This window comes from Gasterosteus aculeatus, chromosome 3 (assembly GCF_964276395.1).
Source record: "Gasterosteus aculeatus chromosome 3, fGasAcu3.hap1.1, whole genome shotgun sequence".
In the NCBI taxonomy this organism is placed as follows: Eukaryota; Metazoa; Chordata; class Actinopteri; order Perciformes; family Gasterosteidae; genus Gasterosteus; species Gasterosteus aculeatus.
The window spans coordinates 13,871,795-13,887,780 of NC_135690.1; the positions used below are offsets into that span (position 1 = coordinate 13,871,795).

The 15,986-nt window shown below is 45.0% G+C and overlaps 1 protein-coding gene across 3 annotated transcripts in view; it reads right to left on the reverse strand.

The window, feature by feature from the left end:
• cacnb2b (calcium channel, voltage-dependent, beta 2b) overlaps positions 1 to 14,239 on the reverse strand; it is a 19,861-nt gene extending 5,622 nt beyond the window's left edge. Inside the window, exons 1-9 of one of the 3 annotated variants that reach the window (XM_040171984.2) lie at positions 14,044 to 14,239; positions 2,951 to 3,016; positions 1,937 to 2,059; positions 1,683 to 1,822; positions 831 to 889; positions 692 to 717; positions 428 to 508; positions 262 to 320; positions 45 to 154 (exon numbers count right to left, since the gene is read on the reverse strand). In XM_040171984.2, the coding sequence (XP_040027918.2) occupies positions 45 to 154; positions 262 to 320; positions 428 to 508; positions 692 to 717; positions 831 to 889; positions 1,683 to 1,822; positions 1,937 to 2,059; positions 2,951 to 3,016; positions 14,044 to 14,091 (712 nt within the window). In that variant the 5' untranslated portion in view covers positions 14,092 to 14,239. Of the gene's footprint in view, positions 1 to 44; positions 155 to 261; positions 321 to 427; positions 509 to 691; positions 718 to 830; positions 890 to 1,682; positions 1,823 to 1,936; positions 2,060 to 2,950; positions 3,017 to 8,690; positions 9,081 to 11,628; positions 11,784 to 14,043 lie in introns of those variants that run through there. The other 2 variants (XM_078099534.1, XM_040171988.2) reach the window with 2 other exon arrangements.
• Between the last annotated feature and the right edge of the window lie 1,747 nt (positions 14,240 to 15,986).

Consider the following 15,986-nt stretch of genomic DNA (forward strand, 5'->3'; position numbering starts at 1 on the left):
TTACTCTGACTACGGATCCAGGTTGGGTTGAAGAAGCCACGTACCTAAATTGTGGCGAGTGTTCGACCGATCCATTAATGCCTTTTTGCCCGGGTTGTTGAGAATGGAGCGTTTAGCCAGAGAGATGTCTGCTGTGACCCGTGTAATAGTGATTCTGGAGAGGGGAGAGGACACGGAGGAACAGGGATCGTGACACCGTTTCATTGGAGTCTCGTTTCAACGCGAAAAGGTGCGACACTGGAGAATTTAATCAGAACTTACCTGCCTTCAAATCGATGTTTTAAAAAGTCAAACAGCGCTTTTTGCATCATATCTGTAACCTGCAAGGACACATAGAATTAAAATAAAGTTCCCCTCTACGCAAGCTTCAAATACCAAAAAGGACTCTTCACAAAGTGACTGAGACTGCAGAGTGGGTGAGGCTCACCTCTAAGCCCTTCAGCGACGGCCCCATCAGGACCACCGGACGCATGGTGGGCACCACGTCGTACATGGACACCTGCTCCCCCTGCAGCCACAGAGAAGCACCCGTTTCATTCACACCATGAGACACCGATGCTGCAACGCCCAAACGGACTGAACGCGGATGAAATCAGGTTTTCTAAATGCTCTATTCGATCATTAAAAGTTAGATGGTTAAAGGTTTATGTACAGAGTTGGTCAACAGAACAGCAAACATCGGGTTGCTTACCGGTTTCTTTTTCACCTGCTGGTTGGCTGTTTGCGTGGACGGATAAGAGACGTGTCTATTGTTAACCCACCGATCACCACAAACAGACAACAAAATCATTTCTGTTGTGTTTTTAAAACCTCGTTGCACGCACACTGACCTTGGGATGGGGGAGTATATTTCTTTGCGTTCATATCTTGAGCTACTTGAGTGGCTTTGCTGAAATGAGAGGGCGATCCTGAATGAACTCACATTAAAAACAGAGCTTTCTTCTTTCTTCTTCTCTTGCATCAGGATGTTTCATTCATTGAAACTATAGTTTTAAACACAAACATACCGTGATCACAGCCTGACAGCTTATTATATGGAAATCCTCTATCCAGTGCAATTGTCCATATATACACATTGTTTGTCATCATTATATTATATGTTTGTATATTTTGACACTTTTATTTCTTTCCTGCTTCTATTATTTGTATAATTTCCCCAAAGAGGGATCAATGGAGCTTTTGCTCTTGTCTATGTTTAAAAATAGAGCACTAGAAGTTAAGCTATTTAAAAATGTTTGCCCGCAGACTCAATAAAAGACAAAGCCATAAAAAGCGTGGAGGGAAAATCCCTGGAAGTGATCCGGCGCACACAGCCGCCACCAAAGCCAAATTTGCAAGATCCTCAAGATGAGTTTCTTTCAGCCTAAGTGGGTCAAGTCAAAATCCTCCAGTGGATCTTCATGCCTGAAGAGACTCATTAGAGTAAAACGAGCTCCTGACTCAACAAAAGGCAAACGTTCCTACTTCTGAAAATAGTTCTGGATCTTTGAAATGTCTTTGCTAATTTGCTCATCTGTTCCTCCTCACATAATGGTTACTCTGTTACCTACCGCGGCTCGTTGGGAGGGATGGTTTGGGTTTAAAATGGCCACGGAAGAGGCGTCACGGCACAGACGTTGCTTGAGCTGAAGGACTGTTCAGATGAAGCTGTTGTGGGGGAGAGAGGAACGCGGCGGACTTACTTGGCTAAGGCCTTGGCGGCTTTCCTCGCCTGCACTTCCCTCCTGATGAGAATGGTTTCCAGGTTGACCGGACTGGGGACGAAGCCCACCACGCCATCCTCCTTCACCGGCCGGCCGATCCACCACTCGTTGTTAAACTTCTGGTCGGCAAAAGGATTTTAAAAGAGGGTCATTTAATGGCTGGATCACATTTACACTGATGGTTACTGGTATTCGATCCGGTAATGTGTTGTGTTTGCGCGTGTGATTCCGACCTCTTTGACATGGATGAACTCTCTGGCCTCAAAGGTGACGGCCTGGCCCGGCACGGGGACGTTGTCGTCGTCCGCTGGTGTGTAGGAGAAGTTGCAGCGCACCGCGAACGCCACGGGCTTGTACTGTGGACACGGGACACGTGTTCACATTGATGGTGTGCGGGAGGAGTGGACTGGTACACAACAGTGAACACACACCTGCACAAAATGTGCTTTTGAAGCATTGTTGGGATTATTAAAGAGGGTGTTTGTGTGTACCCGTTTGGTATTTTATGTGGGTCCATTTTTAGCAACGTTCTTGTTCCTACTGCCAAAACAGCTCTAGAGGTTAGCAGCTTGTAAATTGTATCATTTGACCGTACACTAAATATTCAAGAGAGACAATAAATAATGCAAAACTGTTGATCGTATGAATGTATTGGGAATGGAATTGGGATTCTCTCCAAAACGCAGTGCACAGACACAGTTTGTGCTTTATATTGTGCATAATACACCATGCCATTAGGTGGCTGAGAGAGCACAATGTTTTGCCACTTAACAACTCGAGCAAATGGAACATTTCATGTTATTTTACAAAACACACCTTGAATGACCTCTAACAAAAAAGTTTGTTGAAATTTGAATGAGATTGTGTCGTCTGCACTGCACTTTCTGTTTCCTTGCTGCACATGCATGCTCAAATTAGCAAGTGCATTCCTTAGTTGGCTTGTTTTAATTAATGTGCAATGTGTTTTAGTCCTAAATGACCTTTGAGTTTTCTCACAGTTTCTTTCAATAGAAATACACTATATTTTCTTTGCCATATTGTCTCAAAGCAGACGGCTGAAGAAGGTTTTTTAATTCATTTCAACTGAATCAGCACTAATCAATATCCTTAATTCTTCTTCACGGGGCATCAAGCGTATAAAGGGAAGACAAGCAGAATGTTGCTTGACTAATCCGATGTCCTGGTGTCTGTGATGTAATGGTATCCTTGAGTCAGGATGCTACCATGATGCAACAGTTTGAAAGTACCTTGGCCTTCTCCAGCTGCACCTGCGCGTTTCTTTCCTCGACAACATCGGAGTCCTGACGCTCTCCCTGCAGGAGAAACAGAGAGTAACGGCAATTTGATCCATGTTTGATCCAATTCTCTGCAATGAGGTGATTGTTGCACATTGAACCTGTTCTGTCCAGCAGAGGCAGAGATACACACTTACGTAAAAGAGACACAATATGTCACAAGGTGGGATAAAGACAGTATACCGGCGTCAAAGATCCTCACTTCTTTGAAACAACCTCTGTTACCTACAAGGCAAATGTAATCCAAGATAAATACAAAGACCTTCTAGTTATAAAAACCTACACTCATGAGACATCTCGTTATAAATTCGTCATCAATAAGAGACAATATTTGGTCATAAAATGTTTGGTAGAAAAATTAAAATTCAAAATATAAAATAAATATATATATTATATATATATAATATATATATTAAGTAATATATATATATATATTAGTTAGAATAGTTATATCGGAAAAATTATTAACAAAAAAAGAAATAAAAAAAGTGTAACTACCTCTTTAACTGCACTGTATTCTCCTTAGTTTTTCTGCAGCTTAAATATCATCCAGATGGTGCAGCAGAGCAGACATCTAGCATCGAGCGACCTGAGACACCCACCTGTCACTTAAAGCTTCTATGCCCTCAAACAACTTCCCCTGAATCCTCAACATATTTTAAGCTGGTGAGCAGCATAAACATTCATTCCTCTTTAACTTGTCGTCAGCAGGAACATCAGCTATAGCGACCAAAAGCCATTGTTCTGTTTTGGGGCATTTCAAGATGCAGGTCTAGATGTCACTCTTCCCGGACTGGTTACTTCCAAGTAGCAAATATATTTAATTAAGAGCTATTAAGAGCATAAAATATCAAGCATAACACATGCCAGGAAAAAGGGACAAATGTGCTAAAAAAAATGCAGGAGAAAAAACGCAGCATACTGGTTACTAAAATTATATTCAAAAGTACTTGCACCACATTGGACAAAAACTATTTAAACATGTGTAAATTGAACTTACGGTGTCTAAATGAACACATATGGTCGTTAGCTCGTCTGAAAATAAACAATGGAGAATATCTTAGAGGCAAACAGGGACTCCTATAACGTGGCCCTGGGAGGATGAAGACACGGCGCACGTTTTAATAAGGTGGTGGGATTGTGTTGGTAATTAGCGGGGCCAATTACAGAAGCAAGAGGATGTAGAGAGACCTCAGCCTGATGAGGAGGGAACAAGATAGGAGGAGGAAGAAGGAAGAAAGGAAATATCCCCCCAGGGCAGAGTCAGGCGCAGGCACGGCTCCCTGTTTACCCACGGATGGTGTGGACATCTGCTCGCACAGCACCCGCCTCTCCGGTGAGCCAATGTCACCCAGCAGCAAGTACAACACGCCCCCGCTGGATTATTAAACAATGTTGAGCTCCACTGCAGGTGAGTTACAAAAAAATGTGCAGTTCACAGCTGCAAAGAATCTTTTTATTGTTCTGTATTAAGTCAGTCTTTTATTCTTCATTCCTCCTTGCACCCTCCTTGTTTCCTTCATTCCCCGCTGTCTCCTCAGTGCCTCCCGGTTGCAAACCGACCCCGGCCCATTAGCGTGATTATGTGGCTTGGGAGGCAAAGGAAAGTGGAGAACAAGGTGGATGGGGGGCAGTATTGGGGGCGTGGGGGACAACTAAAACCACTTTCTCTCACGTGCTACCTGAAGGTGACTCCTTTTCTGGGAGAAAACGTTTACACAGCTCTTTCCTTACCCGCCAGGGGAGTACATTAGGAGACCAATATCTGATTGGGGAGATGGACTCCATCCCTAAACTGAAATAATCAGAACCATGGAGACACCAGGAGCCAGCTGGCTGGACATGAGAGCCGCGATTCCCCAGAGGACAAACTGAACTCTGCACCTGAAGGAAACGCTGAGATACGGCTGACTGGTTTGAGCGGCTGAAGAAACGTTAAACTCACAGCGACAGATCCTACTGAATTTACTCTGACCATGAATTGAGCAAGATGACATGCTACTAACGGCAATTGTCTTTAAAGACGCTTGCATCAGGCTTTATTTTTGGATGCAAAAAGTGAACTTTATACCTTTGAACCCTTACAAGCTTCTGACCATTATAAACACACTGCGAATTTTCAGATGCAAAGGAAAAAACAGAAGCGGCTCACGTGATTTAGTTGTATATTATTCATATTATCATTATTGATTGCCATATTTCAAACGCTGCGACAATAGTGGGTCGGTTGCTGCTCGCAATTGCAAATTCTGCATGAATGCAAAGAGGAATCTACAGTTATCAGATTCAGCCTCCTTCCTTCTGCCAGTTGTCAGAATGGTCTTTGCATCAAAGGTACGGAAGGTTTATTCATAATACTGCTGATGCCCAGATGACTGCTCGCACTCACAACATTATTGGAGAGCAGCCTGTGCTTTGATCTGGTGTGAACAGGACAACTAACCATAATATATTTACTCATATCTCTGGATATTCCAGTTGATCTGCAGAGGAGGAGCATTTTAAATGATGAAATAAATACAACCTCATTAAAACCTTCCTGGTGAGCGTTGGATCTGTGTGAGCTGTGTATCAAAGAGGACAAAACGCCGCGCGCCTCTCAAGCAGAGTTCACTGGCACGAACGGGTCACTAATGTAATTGAGGATCATTTACAATTAGCTCTTTGGCACGAGGCCCAATGTTCACAAATTCCTCATTTTCACCCACACGAACCTTTCTTGTATTAGCGCTTTCTGCTGCAGAGGAACAGTGACATTTCGGTCAATAACCATAATCCTCTTGCAGTTTAGCCTCATGCCCATTTACTTTCATGTTTTACTCCACCTCGGCTTCATTAGCATGCAGTGTGTGCCCCCGTCCAATCAGCTGCTCCGCATCATCTGTCTGAAGGAGACTGGCTCCGTGCCCTCTGCCTCGTGCTACCACCGAGCAGATATGGTCGCTTTGGCAGTGGCGCCTCTACTCTGGCGCCCACCCTTCGCCGCAGAGTCAACGTCTGCATCCCTTTAGATCTCCAATTACTAAAAACTAAAAACTTTTTTTTCTTTCCACTAACTGTAAATGTAACAACACAAAAGTATTAGGGCTGTCAAAAATAATGCATTAATCTATGCGATTAATGTGGCTGAGATTATTGCACCATTTTTTTTTAATACTATTAATACTTTACAACGGTTTGCATTGACCCGGGAAAAGAAACTCCACGTGCTGCAGTCAGTTAGCTCGGAGAGACCAAGACGTTGGAGGATGGAGAGAGCCACCATGGTTCCCTGTGAGCGGCTGTTCTCACTCTCAGGTCATATTGTCCAGAAGAAGAGAGCAGCATTGGCTCCATAAAACGTGAACATGCTTTGTGTTTGAAAAAAAAAAAAAAAGACATTTAAAAAAACTGAAGTGATTACTCGTTAGTTCATAACATTTTGTAAACAAACTTTTAATCGCCATTAATGGCGATTAATAAATTTCAAAGTGTGCGATTAATTAGTTGATTGTTTTTACTCTATTGACAGCCCTAAAAGTATACATCAAATAGGATTTATATATTATTTTGCTGTTGACTACTACTTATTAAAAGCATTTATTTCTATAGAGAGAATTCCGCGGCACCAAATACCCAACTGAAAAAAATTAATTATTGCATTGCATGGCGTATTTGTACTCTCCACTCTCTGGGTCGTGATTGTCCCTGAGTAAGGAGATTAAGACAGCATGCGTCAATCCAGGGTTTAGAGCGACAGAGAGACAAATGCCACCTCCTCGCTGACAGCCAACGCCGCTGCTCAGACCGCGTGGTCTCAGGCTTCCCGACTGATAGAGATTCAAGAGCTGCTTTCTTTCCATCCATCCTTCTCGCTCATCATTCAGACTGACTGCTGGTAGGAGGAGGGGTGTGTGTGTGTGGGGGGGGGGGGGGGGACCATAACTGTTATTGCCCTCTCTCACGTACTGCTCTGAGGAACCAGCGCTAACACCGGAACTCTCCTCTTCTATGGTATAAAACCCAACATGTTTGTGTTAAACACAAAAAAAGAATATAGAGAGGAAGTAGAAACACACTGTAATCAACTTGCAAACCCTCCCAACCTCAAAGGGAAGAGGTCTACTCGCCCTGTTGCTCCACTTCCTGCGTGTAAGGACACTAAGAGGCTTTTCCTATTCTCGGTAACGAGCAGCAGCACCATGCAGCGCACTGTGATGCCGGAGAGAGAAGGCCGTGCACTTGGTGACTCCCGTGTGCTGTCGTCACATTTGAATCGCAGAGCTGATCGTGACCTGTTTCAGTAGAGACCAAGAGTTCTTCTATAAGACACAATTTTGTGTGACGACTAATGCTGTTGTGAAAGTAGTTAAGGATTCCTTTGACCTGCATTTGGCCGACAAACCAGATGTCAACCCAATATTGACCACTCTGTTGTGAGTTAGCACCTGCGTGGTCGGTACTGTAGCTGTGCATTCATATCACGTCCATAAAAGTTATTAGTATACGGTTAAAAAACAACATTTTGTTGGGGAAATGCTTTATGCCCCGTTCTGTCCATCGGTAACTTTGTCTGCCTTCTGTGTCGTGATGAGTAGAAACAGTAATGTGGCTTTTCAGAGCCTTTTCAATGGAAACTGCTTCCGGCTGCAGCAACAAACGAGATATGAGAGTTAAGTATTGCAGGGCTGAAAATATACATTATTTTTTTTGTTTGTTCTCAAGTTGAGTTCCTCTTTAAATTGCCAGCGGGACACAAGCTCCTTCAGGTTTCAAACAACATAATTTGAAAATATATAGAGAGATAATATACTGATAATAAAACACTATTATTTTTGGTTCACGGTTCGTTGAGTAAGAAAATACAAAATGTCATTTCCAAGTTCCATCTTCGGTTTGATTAAGCAGAAACAAAAATACCAATAAATTGTGCAGCAGACAGAATAGTAATTTCCCCAGATGGCTAGAAGAGTCTATAAGGGTTCTGGTTGCACCTTCATAACCACAGAAAGAGTTTTTAAACAACCTTCTGAGCTTTTCAAAAATTGACAGATCCATTACTTTTGTGACTTGAACGCAACAGTGATGGACGAGAAGCAAGAGGTTGTTTCGAACTAAAAGAGAACACCTAAATCTGCTCAAATTAGAACAGTGTTGTCAGGCATTCGAGAAGAAAGACGTAGGTTAATAAAGAAAGAAAATTGAAAAGAGTGATCTAGTAAGATCTCACAAGATCACTGTGTGAGTTGGCGGCTTGTGCATCGTGACGAAGAGGAACTTGACTGCAGATGCTGCTACAACATGCAAAGCATGTTGACTGAGTTAAAACACGTGCACGGTTACAGTTTATAAATCACACCGGGGGGTTGCAAGTCCAAGAGTGAGAGCAAGACATTGAATCTACACCGGCCATTGGTTATGCAACTGCCCCTGACGCCCGTGGTCACGTGACGTGATGCACGCAGCGCGTGGAGGTGCGTCTCCCTCTCTGCTCGTTGAGCGCACTGATGGGGAAAGGCCTCACACAAGGATTAACGCCCAGTGCAACAGATGGTGCATTCTCCTACCCTTCCTGTTCACGCACACACACGCGCACACGCACACACACACACACACACACACACACACACACACACACACACACACACACACACACACACACACACACACACACACACACACACAGAAAACACGAGAAGGCTTCATATTTTACCTTTTTCTTGGGCGGCATGACTTTCCTCCAATGTTATCCAACGGTTGTGACGCGCAGATCAGGTTATAGTTCAAGTGGCTCCTCTAGATGAGGCATGGACAAGTCTGCCACGGGAACGTGTCCCGAGATGCCTTTGAATGCAACAAAACAACGTTCTTCGAGCGCCGCGTTGTGCGTAAAGAAAAAATACATCCAAAGAAACCGCGACGCGCAGGAGGACACCGCTGGGACACCGACGAGTTGCGTAGAGGGGGTTTTCACTTAAGTCTGTATTGTCAGTTGAGTGTAGTGTAGTTACCCTCCCCTGAGTCCTCGAGGTATTAAAGGCTTATTTCTCTCCGCGGATCTGCTCACTGACCTCGAGCGCCGCGCAGAGCAACAAGGTGTCCGACGGCGCGCGCCGTCCACAAGTTACATAACGCAAAGTGTCGAGAGTGTCTCTCATGTTGCAGAGCAGAGTTGGCTCCCCGCCACTGCGCTTGTGCGTGTGCAATTAAAAAGCAGCTATGACATAATTCATCATCACCCCCCCCCCCACCACCATGTGGTCCACAGGTACGACTGCAACAGCTGGAGTTGGATTCATATTTTCAAAAATCTCTTCAAGCCAAACCTTTCAAATACTATTTGTGGAGAATCATTTACGCTTCAAATAAACTCAAACCACAATCTGTAACAGTGTTCTACTGATCCATTTCACTGGGTCACAAAACTGGAACACTGCTAACAAATAAGACCATTTATTGAATTACTGACTAGGACTGTTTGTGATGCTGCCAGCTCTGCTAAGAGTGATGGACACAGCAGAAGGAATTGGAGACCCGGCGATATGGTGAAGTAATAAAATGTCAAGGCGGAGCATCGGGAGGCCATGACCGTTTACTAAGGAAAGACAGAAGGTTGTGACACTGTGGACACTGACCTGTGGGTCACACACAAACACACATCTGGATCAACAACACACATGCAGCCGCACACATGTCCTCATCAATTTCTCTCGACGTTTGCCGTCGGAGGTCACTGTGATAACGCCATCACTGTACTCTGAAGGTGCCAGCACTTAGCCTTTGACCTGGGATTGAGCCGGACGCTGAGCGTTTTACAAAATCTGCTCCGTGACACCCGAAATCCCCCCTGCAGTGTGAGCCGGCTCTTCTCTCACACCGAGTCCCCGGCTTACTGTGACTTTGAGGTCGTTGCATAAGGCGGTCTGAGGCTAGAATATTCTTCACGCCCACTGAAGCATTTATACACTCTGTGAGCATATGTGAGCATTACCTAGTGAATCTGAAAGCGTGTGCCACGCACGCACAACAATGAAAAAGACAAACACACAAAAACACAGTTGACGGGAAATAACTAATCAAGGGGAGCTTATCATAAAAGACCAAGTTGCATGTTTCCGTGTGTTCTCCTACATTATTGTGCATGCGGTGTCGCAACAGCGGTGAACAGAGCCGAGCTGCTCGCGCAGCGTATTACTGAATATAATATAAGAATATCGAACGATGAAAGCGGAGCAGACTGGAAAGGAGTTCTGTGTGAAATGTCCCCTTCGATGGTGCGTCAAAGTGATTCAACTGATTCAATGTTCACAGTCTTTGTTGGGTTTTTTTCCTGGTTTTTAGTACGTCTGTCAATAGATTAAAAAAAATTAACTAATTAATCGCACATCTTGAAATTCATTGAACTTATTGGCAATTCATGAATATTGTTGTTGTTACAATGTTGTTTTTAGTGAATGTTTGTATTTCTTTTTCTAAATCTTAATAGTAATGAGTAATCACTTTAGAAACGTGTATTTTAGACACTGTTCTTTAATTGTTAATGTTATTTTAAACACACAACTACACGTGGAGGAATTCCTCTGCTCTGTGCATCTTAAGCTGATGAAACGTTAACTGACTGCAGCTAGCGGCCGTTTCGTTTTCGCAGTCAACTTCCGGTTTACTTCCGGGAATAATTGCAGATTAACGCGTTTATGTTGTCAGCCCTAGTATTTAGATAACAGTTTGTGACAGATTAAAAACCTTACTGTCACAAACTAACATCCCGACCGGGAGCAAAGCACAAGAGGCCCGGGGTGCTTTTGTTTTTTCTGCCTCAACGTGAACGCGGCTGCAGGATGAACATGGTTGTATATTTGGTTGCTATAGAAACATAAAGAAGCGTTACATTCCGCCGATCACAAGAGAAAAAGTTCATTTTGTGGTACGAGCAGAGACACTCACATGAGTTCTCATGCATACATGAACAAACATTTGTGCCGAAGCTTCTTGCAACACAAAATGTGTGTGCTGTCAAGCTGGGTACTGGGCCTCCGAGGAAGGGACGGTTGGCACGCAGAATTTCAGGCAAAGCTCCAGACCAAGGTCTTCCTGCCGCCGTGCACACAGCTATAGAAACCACAAATATCCGCTACTGAATAAACAATTCATCGTTGCCTGAAATTGGAAACAAATAAAAAGTCATTTCTCGCTGATTTGAGCCTGATTATCCACGTTGTTTTTTTTGTCGTTGTCCTTCCAGTTCTCAGCTTGCTGCGCAGGATGCGGTAAAGCATGCAGGCGAGGAGCACTCACAGCTTTAGGGTGGTTTTGACTGCACCACTGCTGGACACATGAAGGCAGATGTGCAAAAAAAGAGCCATCAAACACAAGTGTTTCCTTCTGCTCTATTTTCTATCTGGTATTCTTATTAAAGGCGGAAAGAAAACATGCTTCTTATTTGGTCCAAATAAGAATCACGCAAAACTGCTACATGCAGAATATATACATATGTAGTGTCGTCATCATAAATGAAAGCCACATATAACAAATATGAAAGCAGATAAGGCTGGCTGACATTTTTAAATATGCACTCAAACTGAACTGCTATAATCCCCCTCCATCCCCCCTCTGCTCCTCCCCCACCCGGCAGCCAGACAGGCAGTACTCACCCACGACACATTTTTGTTCTTGGGCTCTTTTGACATAACTTGCAGACGGGGAGGTGAAGGGCCCGACTCCTGAAACGCTCAGCGTCCTCACACACACAGACACACACACAGACACACACAGATCCAAGTCCACCTTCAGCAGCACGCTGGGAGACGGACTTTAACTTTGCTGCTACTTTGACGTCCTCCACTGCTTCGCCCCCCCTGTGCCAACACCACTCACCAGATCTACATCTGCCTGGAGCGTCGCCCTCCAATCACACCCGGCTGAACATGATCCAAAACTGACTCACGGAGGAGGAGGAGGAGTGGGAGTGAGAGGAGGATACAAAGATAGGATGGCTCCAAAAGGGCCCTCCGCATGCAGAGATAGAACACTCAGAAAAGTTCCTTCAGTTCACCTGGAACCTTCTCTTCCTGCCACTTCATAAAGGCTGTGTTCTATTTCAGCATCAAAACCCCCTTCTGGATATGCAACCGAACATCTGGCTGATGCCCCGCCAGGAGGCTGCGGCCAGCAAAACGGCCAATCCTGCCCTCCTAACATCTGGGAGAGGAGAGACGGATGGGAAAAGAGACGTGGAAAGGAGAGGGTGGAGATGGATGTGAGCATTAGGGAGATGGAGGGATGGGGATACATCAGAGCGCCGACAGGGTGAATGAGGATGGAGGAGGACAGAAGACTGGAGAGGGGCAGTCAGAGGATTGGAGCGCAGGTCACTGATGACTAACATTAAATTATAGAAAAATGTTTGTTGTGAAATATAGAATATTTCCCCATAACGACAGAAAATTGAGGTGATATATCAAATTAATGTCTCAAACTCCCATACTCCCAAATAGTTTTTGGACTGTGGAGCTCTGGAGTCAAAAAGTCCTGAATATTCTGCACTCCAAGCAGCTACATATGACAGAAAAGTTGTTTTCAATAGTCGTTCAACAACAGTTTGGGAAATGAGTCGTCACCTCTCTTTAAAAGAGCGACATAAGACGGTCGATACTGCACCACTCTCATGTCAGCACTTAGAAAAGAGTTGATCATCAACAGCTGAGCCGTCTCTCTAAAGTTAGAAAATCATCCATTAAACTGTAAAGCAAGACGTCTCTGTCCGTCTGTGGGGACGACCTTTACTTCCCTTAATTACCGGTCTAAGAATTAACAGACACACATTTAAATGGGTGAGACTGAGCAACCCTGAGGGGCTTCATTGGACCTGCAAAGACACTCGTCTGCAATCTACAGTCCCAGATGCTGGAGTGAAGTAGAAAATAGCAGCGTGAGTGTCGAGTGTGGAGACGAGTCAGTACCAGTCCAGGATTTGGGATTCAGCGAGATAATCGATGTCCACCGTAGCTCCGTGTGGATCGACGGCCCTCATAGATTCACCTCGAGAGACGTTGGCTTCGGGAGGAGAGGAATAGGACAAACTGCCTGTGCAGTCAAGACTTTCAAGAGATGCTGCATCCGGCAGATTCCTAACAATGGCATGTTTCTTATTCTCCCCAAATCGATCCCACGTGGGCCGATATGTTTGGATCTGACTTTAGTTGCATGTCGTACTTCCCTTCTCAGGAACATGTCTTAAGCTGCTTTTTAGAGGCAGGCAAGCAGAGAGAAATGCGGCTCTATTCTCTGCCAGCAAAGGCGTCACCTAAAGGAGCATTTCCAAAAAAGAAAATATTTAAAATGTATTTTCCTTAAAAAAAGATTATGCATGATGTAAAAAAACTATCCAATGATTAAAAAAATAAATAAAAAAAAATTAAATGATAATGATACAATAAGCTAACATAAAGGAGAAGTTGTACGAAACAAATCAAATAGTGAATTTAAATGTATTAATTTTCTTAACTTATTGATGATTTATTTATCATATTTAAATGCATTTGCATGAGTTTGTACTCCTTGACGTGTCACTTCTTCTGTACGTTTTCCCCCCCGGCTGGTTGCTGAGGCAGAACAGCGCGCGTTAATCTGCGAGGCTTTGCGCTCGCAGCCTACTGAGTGCAGGGGGGCTGACAGTAAGCCTATTTCACGTAGGGACGAGGGTGCCAAAGGGTCCTGTGCAGTCAGCGCTATCCCACAATGCACAGCGGCGAGGGTATCAGCGGCGACAGGACTTAACCGAGGTGGTGTAGACACGCGACAGGAAAAAAAACAACAGTGACTGTGTGTAGAGGAGGGGTGTAGGAAAGTGAGAACGCAAGAAGAAAGGAAAGTGGTCCTCTGTGTCATTGGGAGGACAGTGAAAACTGCCCTGTAATGAGACAACTGTCTGTCCTCCTCCCCTCCCAGGAACCCTGCAGACACCTCAGCCAAGTCAGATGTGACGGGAACAGCTTCTTCGTGTATTAAAACGTCCATCGGACACAACACTCGCCTGTTGTTACGCGATCAAAAGCATGCATACTTACATTGGTGGACTGCACTCTCCGCCAGTGTCCCAGACCACAACAATACATCAAGACATCCAGTTGCAATGGGGAGAGGAGGCGGTCACATGGGTCTCAGGCCGGGGTAACACGCAGGATCCTCACGGCACAGGTGGTCCACCTGATCGGCATCCCCTCGAGAGGCTCCCACACTCACAAAGTCTCTCAGGGGAGGATGTGGCTCCAGCGGCGGGTCCCTCTCGGGGGTCCTCGGGTGAGTTCAGGTGATCCGGACAGCTGACGTCTCACAGCATCCGAAGAGAAGTGCCCGCGCGAGGTCTTCCTGTGTGGCCGCTCGTGTGCTCATGTCAGGAGGACAGGTGGTTCATCAGCCTCGTCTCTGTTCCGACGGTGCATAAACTTCCCTGAAAGCCCCCCTTTCATCTTGAGCCCCCCCGAGTAGTCATGCTCCGAAAGACGGATGTCATGTTCTTCCCAGTAGGTTTCTCTCAGTGCTCCGTAGTCTGTCCCCGTTCATCCAATCACAGTCCTCGCGTCACTCCACATCCAACTTGCCTCTTCTCGTGCAGTGGTTCCACACCGGGAGTCCAGATCTTCAGTTTCTTCTTCCCTCTTTCCGCCTCCTTCAAAAAGAAAAATCGCAGCTCTACGCCTCCTCCTCCTCCTCCTCCACCACCACCATCATCTCTCCCTCCACCGCGCTGCTCTCCTCTTCCCCGGGTCTTCTCTCACCAGGAGCGTTCCCGCTTACCTGAGTCACTCTTTGCACTCCTGTTGTGACTGTGTGTGTGTGTGTGTGTGTGTGTGTGTGTGTGTGTGCGTGTGTGTGTGTGTGTGGAGGCTGCAGCTGAAGCGCTCACCCCCTCTTGCTCTCTCCCTCTCTCCCCCCCTCTCTCTCTCTCTCTCTCTGTTGCCATGCTGGAGCAGGTAACATTCTGCTAGCGCAGGAGACACACAGCCTGAATTCAAATGCGCCTCCAGCTTCACAGATTTACAAAGCCTCCACCCCTCCTGACATCACCCCCCCCCCATCTCATCCCCTCATCCCCTCATCCCCTCATCACTCGCTCTTTTTCTCCGCATCTCTGTCCACAGTCTGCTCCCCCCCGGTGTTGCCTAATTTAGTGTAATCCTCCTCTTTGTTGCCGCACTCTTGTTAGTTCTTCATGTTAAGCAGGAGGCAGCATGACGAGGAACTGTTAAACTGCTAAGATATTTCCCTCTTTCTAAGCTATTTCTGTCCATAATTGAGTTAAAAGCCCTCTTGGCACCAGGGAAGAAGGTCTATGAGAATATTCAAACTGTTTCCAAAATAAATGAACTTGTTTCTAAAAGTAGAGATGAAAGTCTGTTATTTATATTTTAAAACTAAATGTGATTTTATTTCGTGAGATGCAAACAGCCATTTGGTAGAAGAGGCAAACGTTCAAAGTCAACAGATCCCCCAAAGTCATTATATGTCCTCATATAGATGTCTGTACAAAGTGTCACTTCAACCCATCCAACAGACCCTCTTACAGCCAAAGTCATCACGAGTATCCTCGTGTTGGCAGTGGAGAGCACGTTCTGGCCCAACCAAGCTTTTAAAAAGAAAACGTCAATTCAACTCTGACCGCCATTGAATTAACTTACCGTTGCAAGTTCTGTTGTCAGAATCGATTTTTCAGACACATTTCGACAGGATCAAAACGGTTTCAGTGCAACAGGTGTTTGAATTTAACAAGTCGAATGTGTCCGAGGAGGCTCATAGTTAGCACACGCACAAAAAGCTTTTAAAACCTCTTCAAATCGTGTCATGATCACAGTTGTAAGCATCATGTGACCTATGTTACCACCAAATACATGTATTCTACCCACTGCCTTAGTTAAGAACACTCGGATCTATAGAAAGTCAATTTACTTTGAGGTTTTATTCCTGCTTTCCAGATGATGAAGTTACCCTTATAACTTTCTTGCAGATTGTA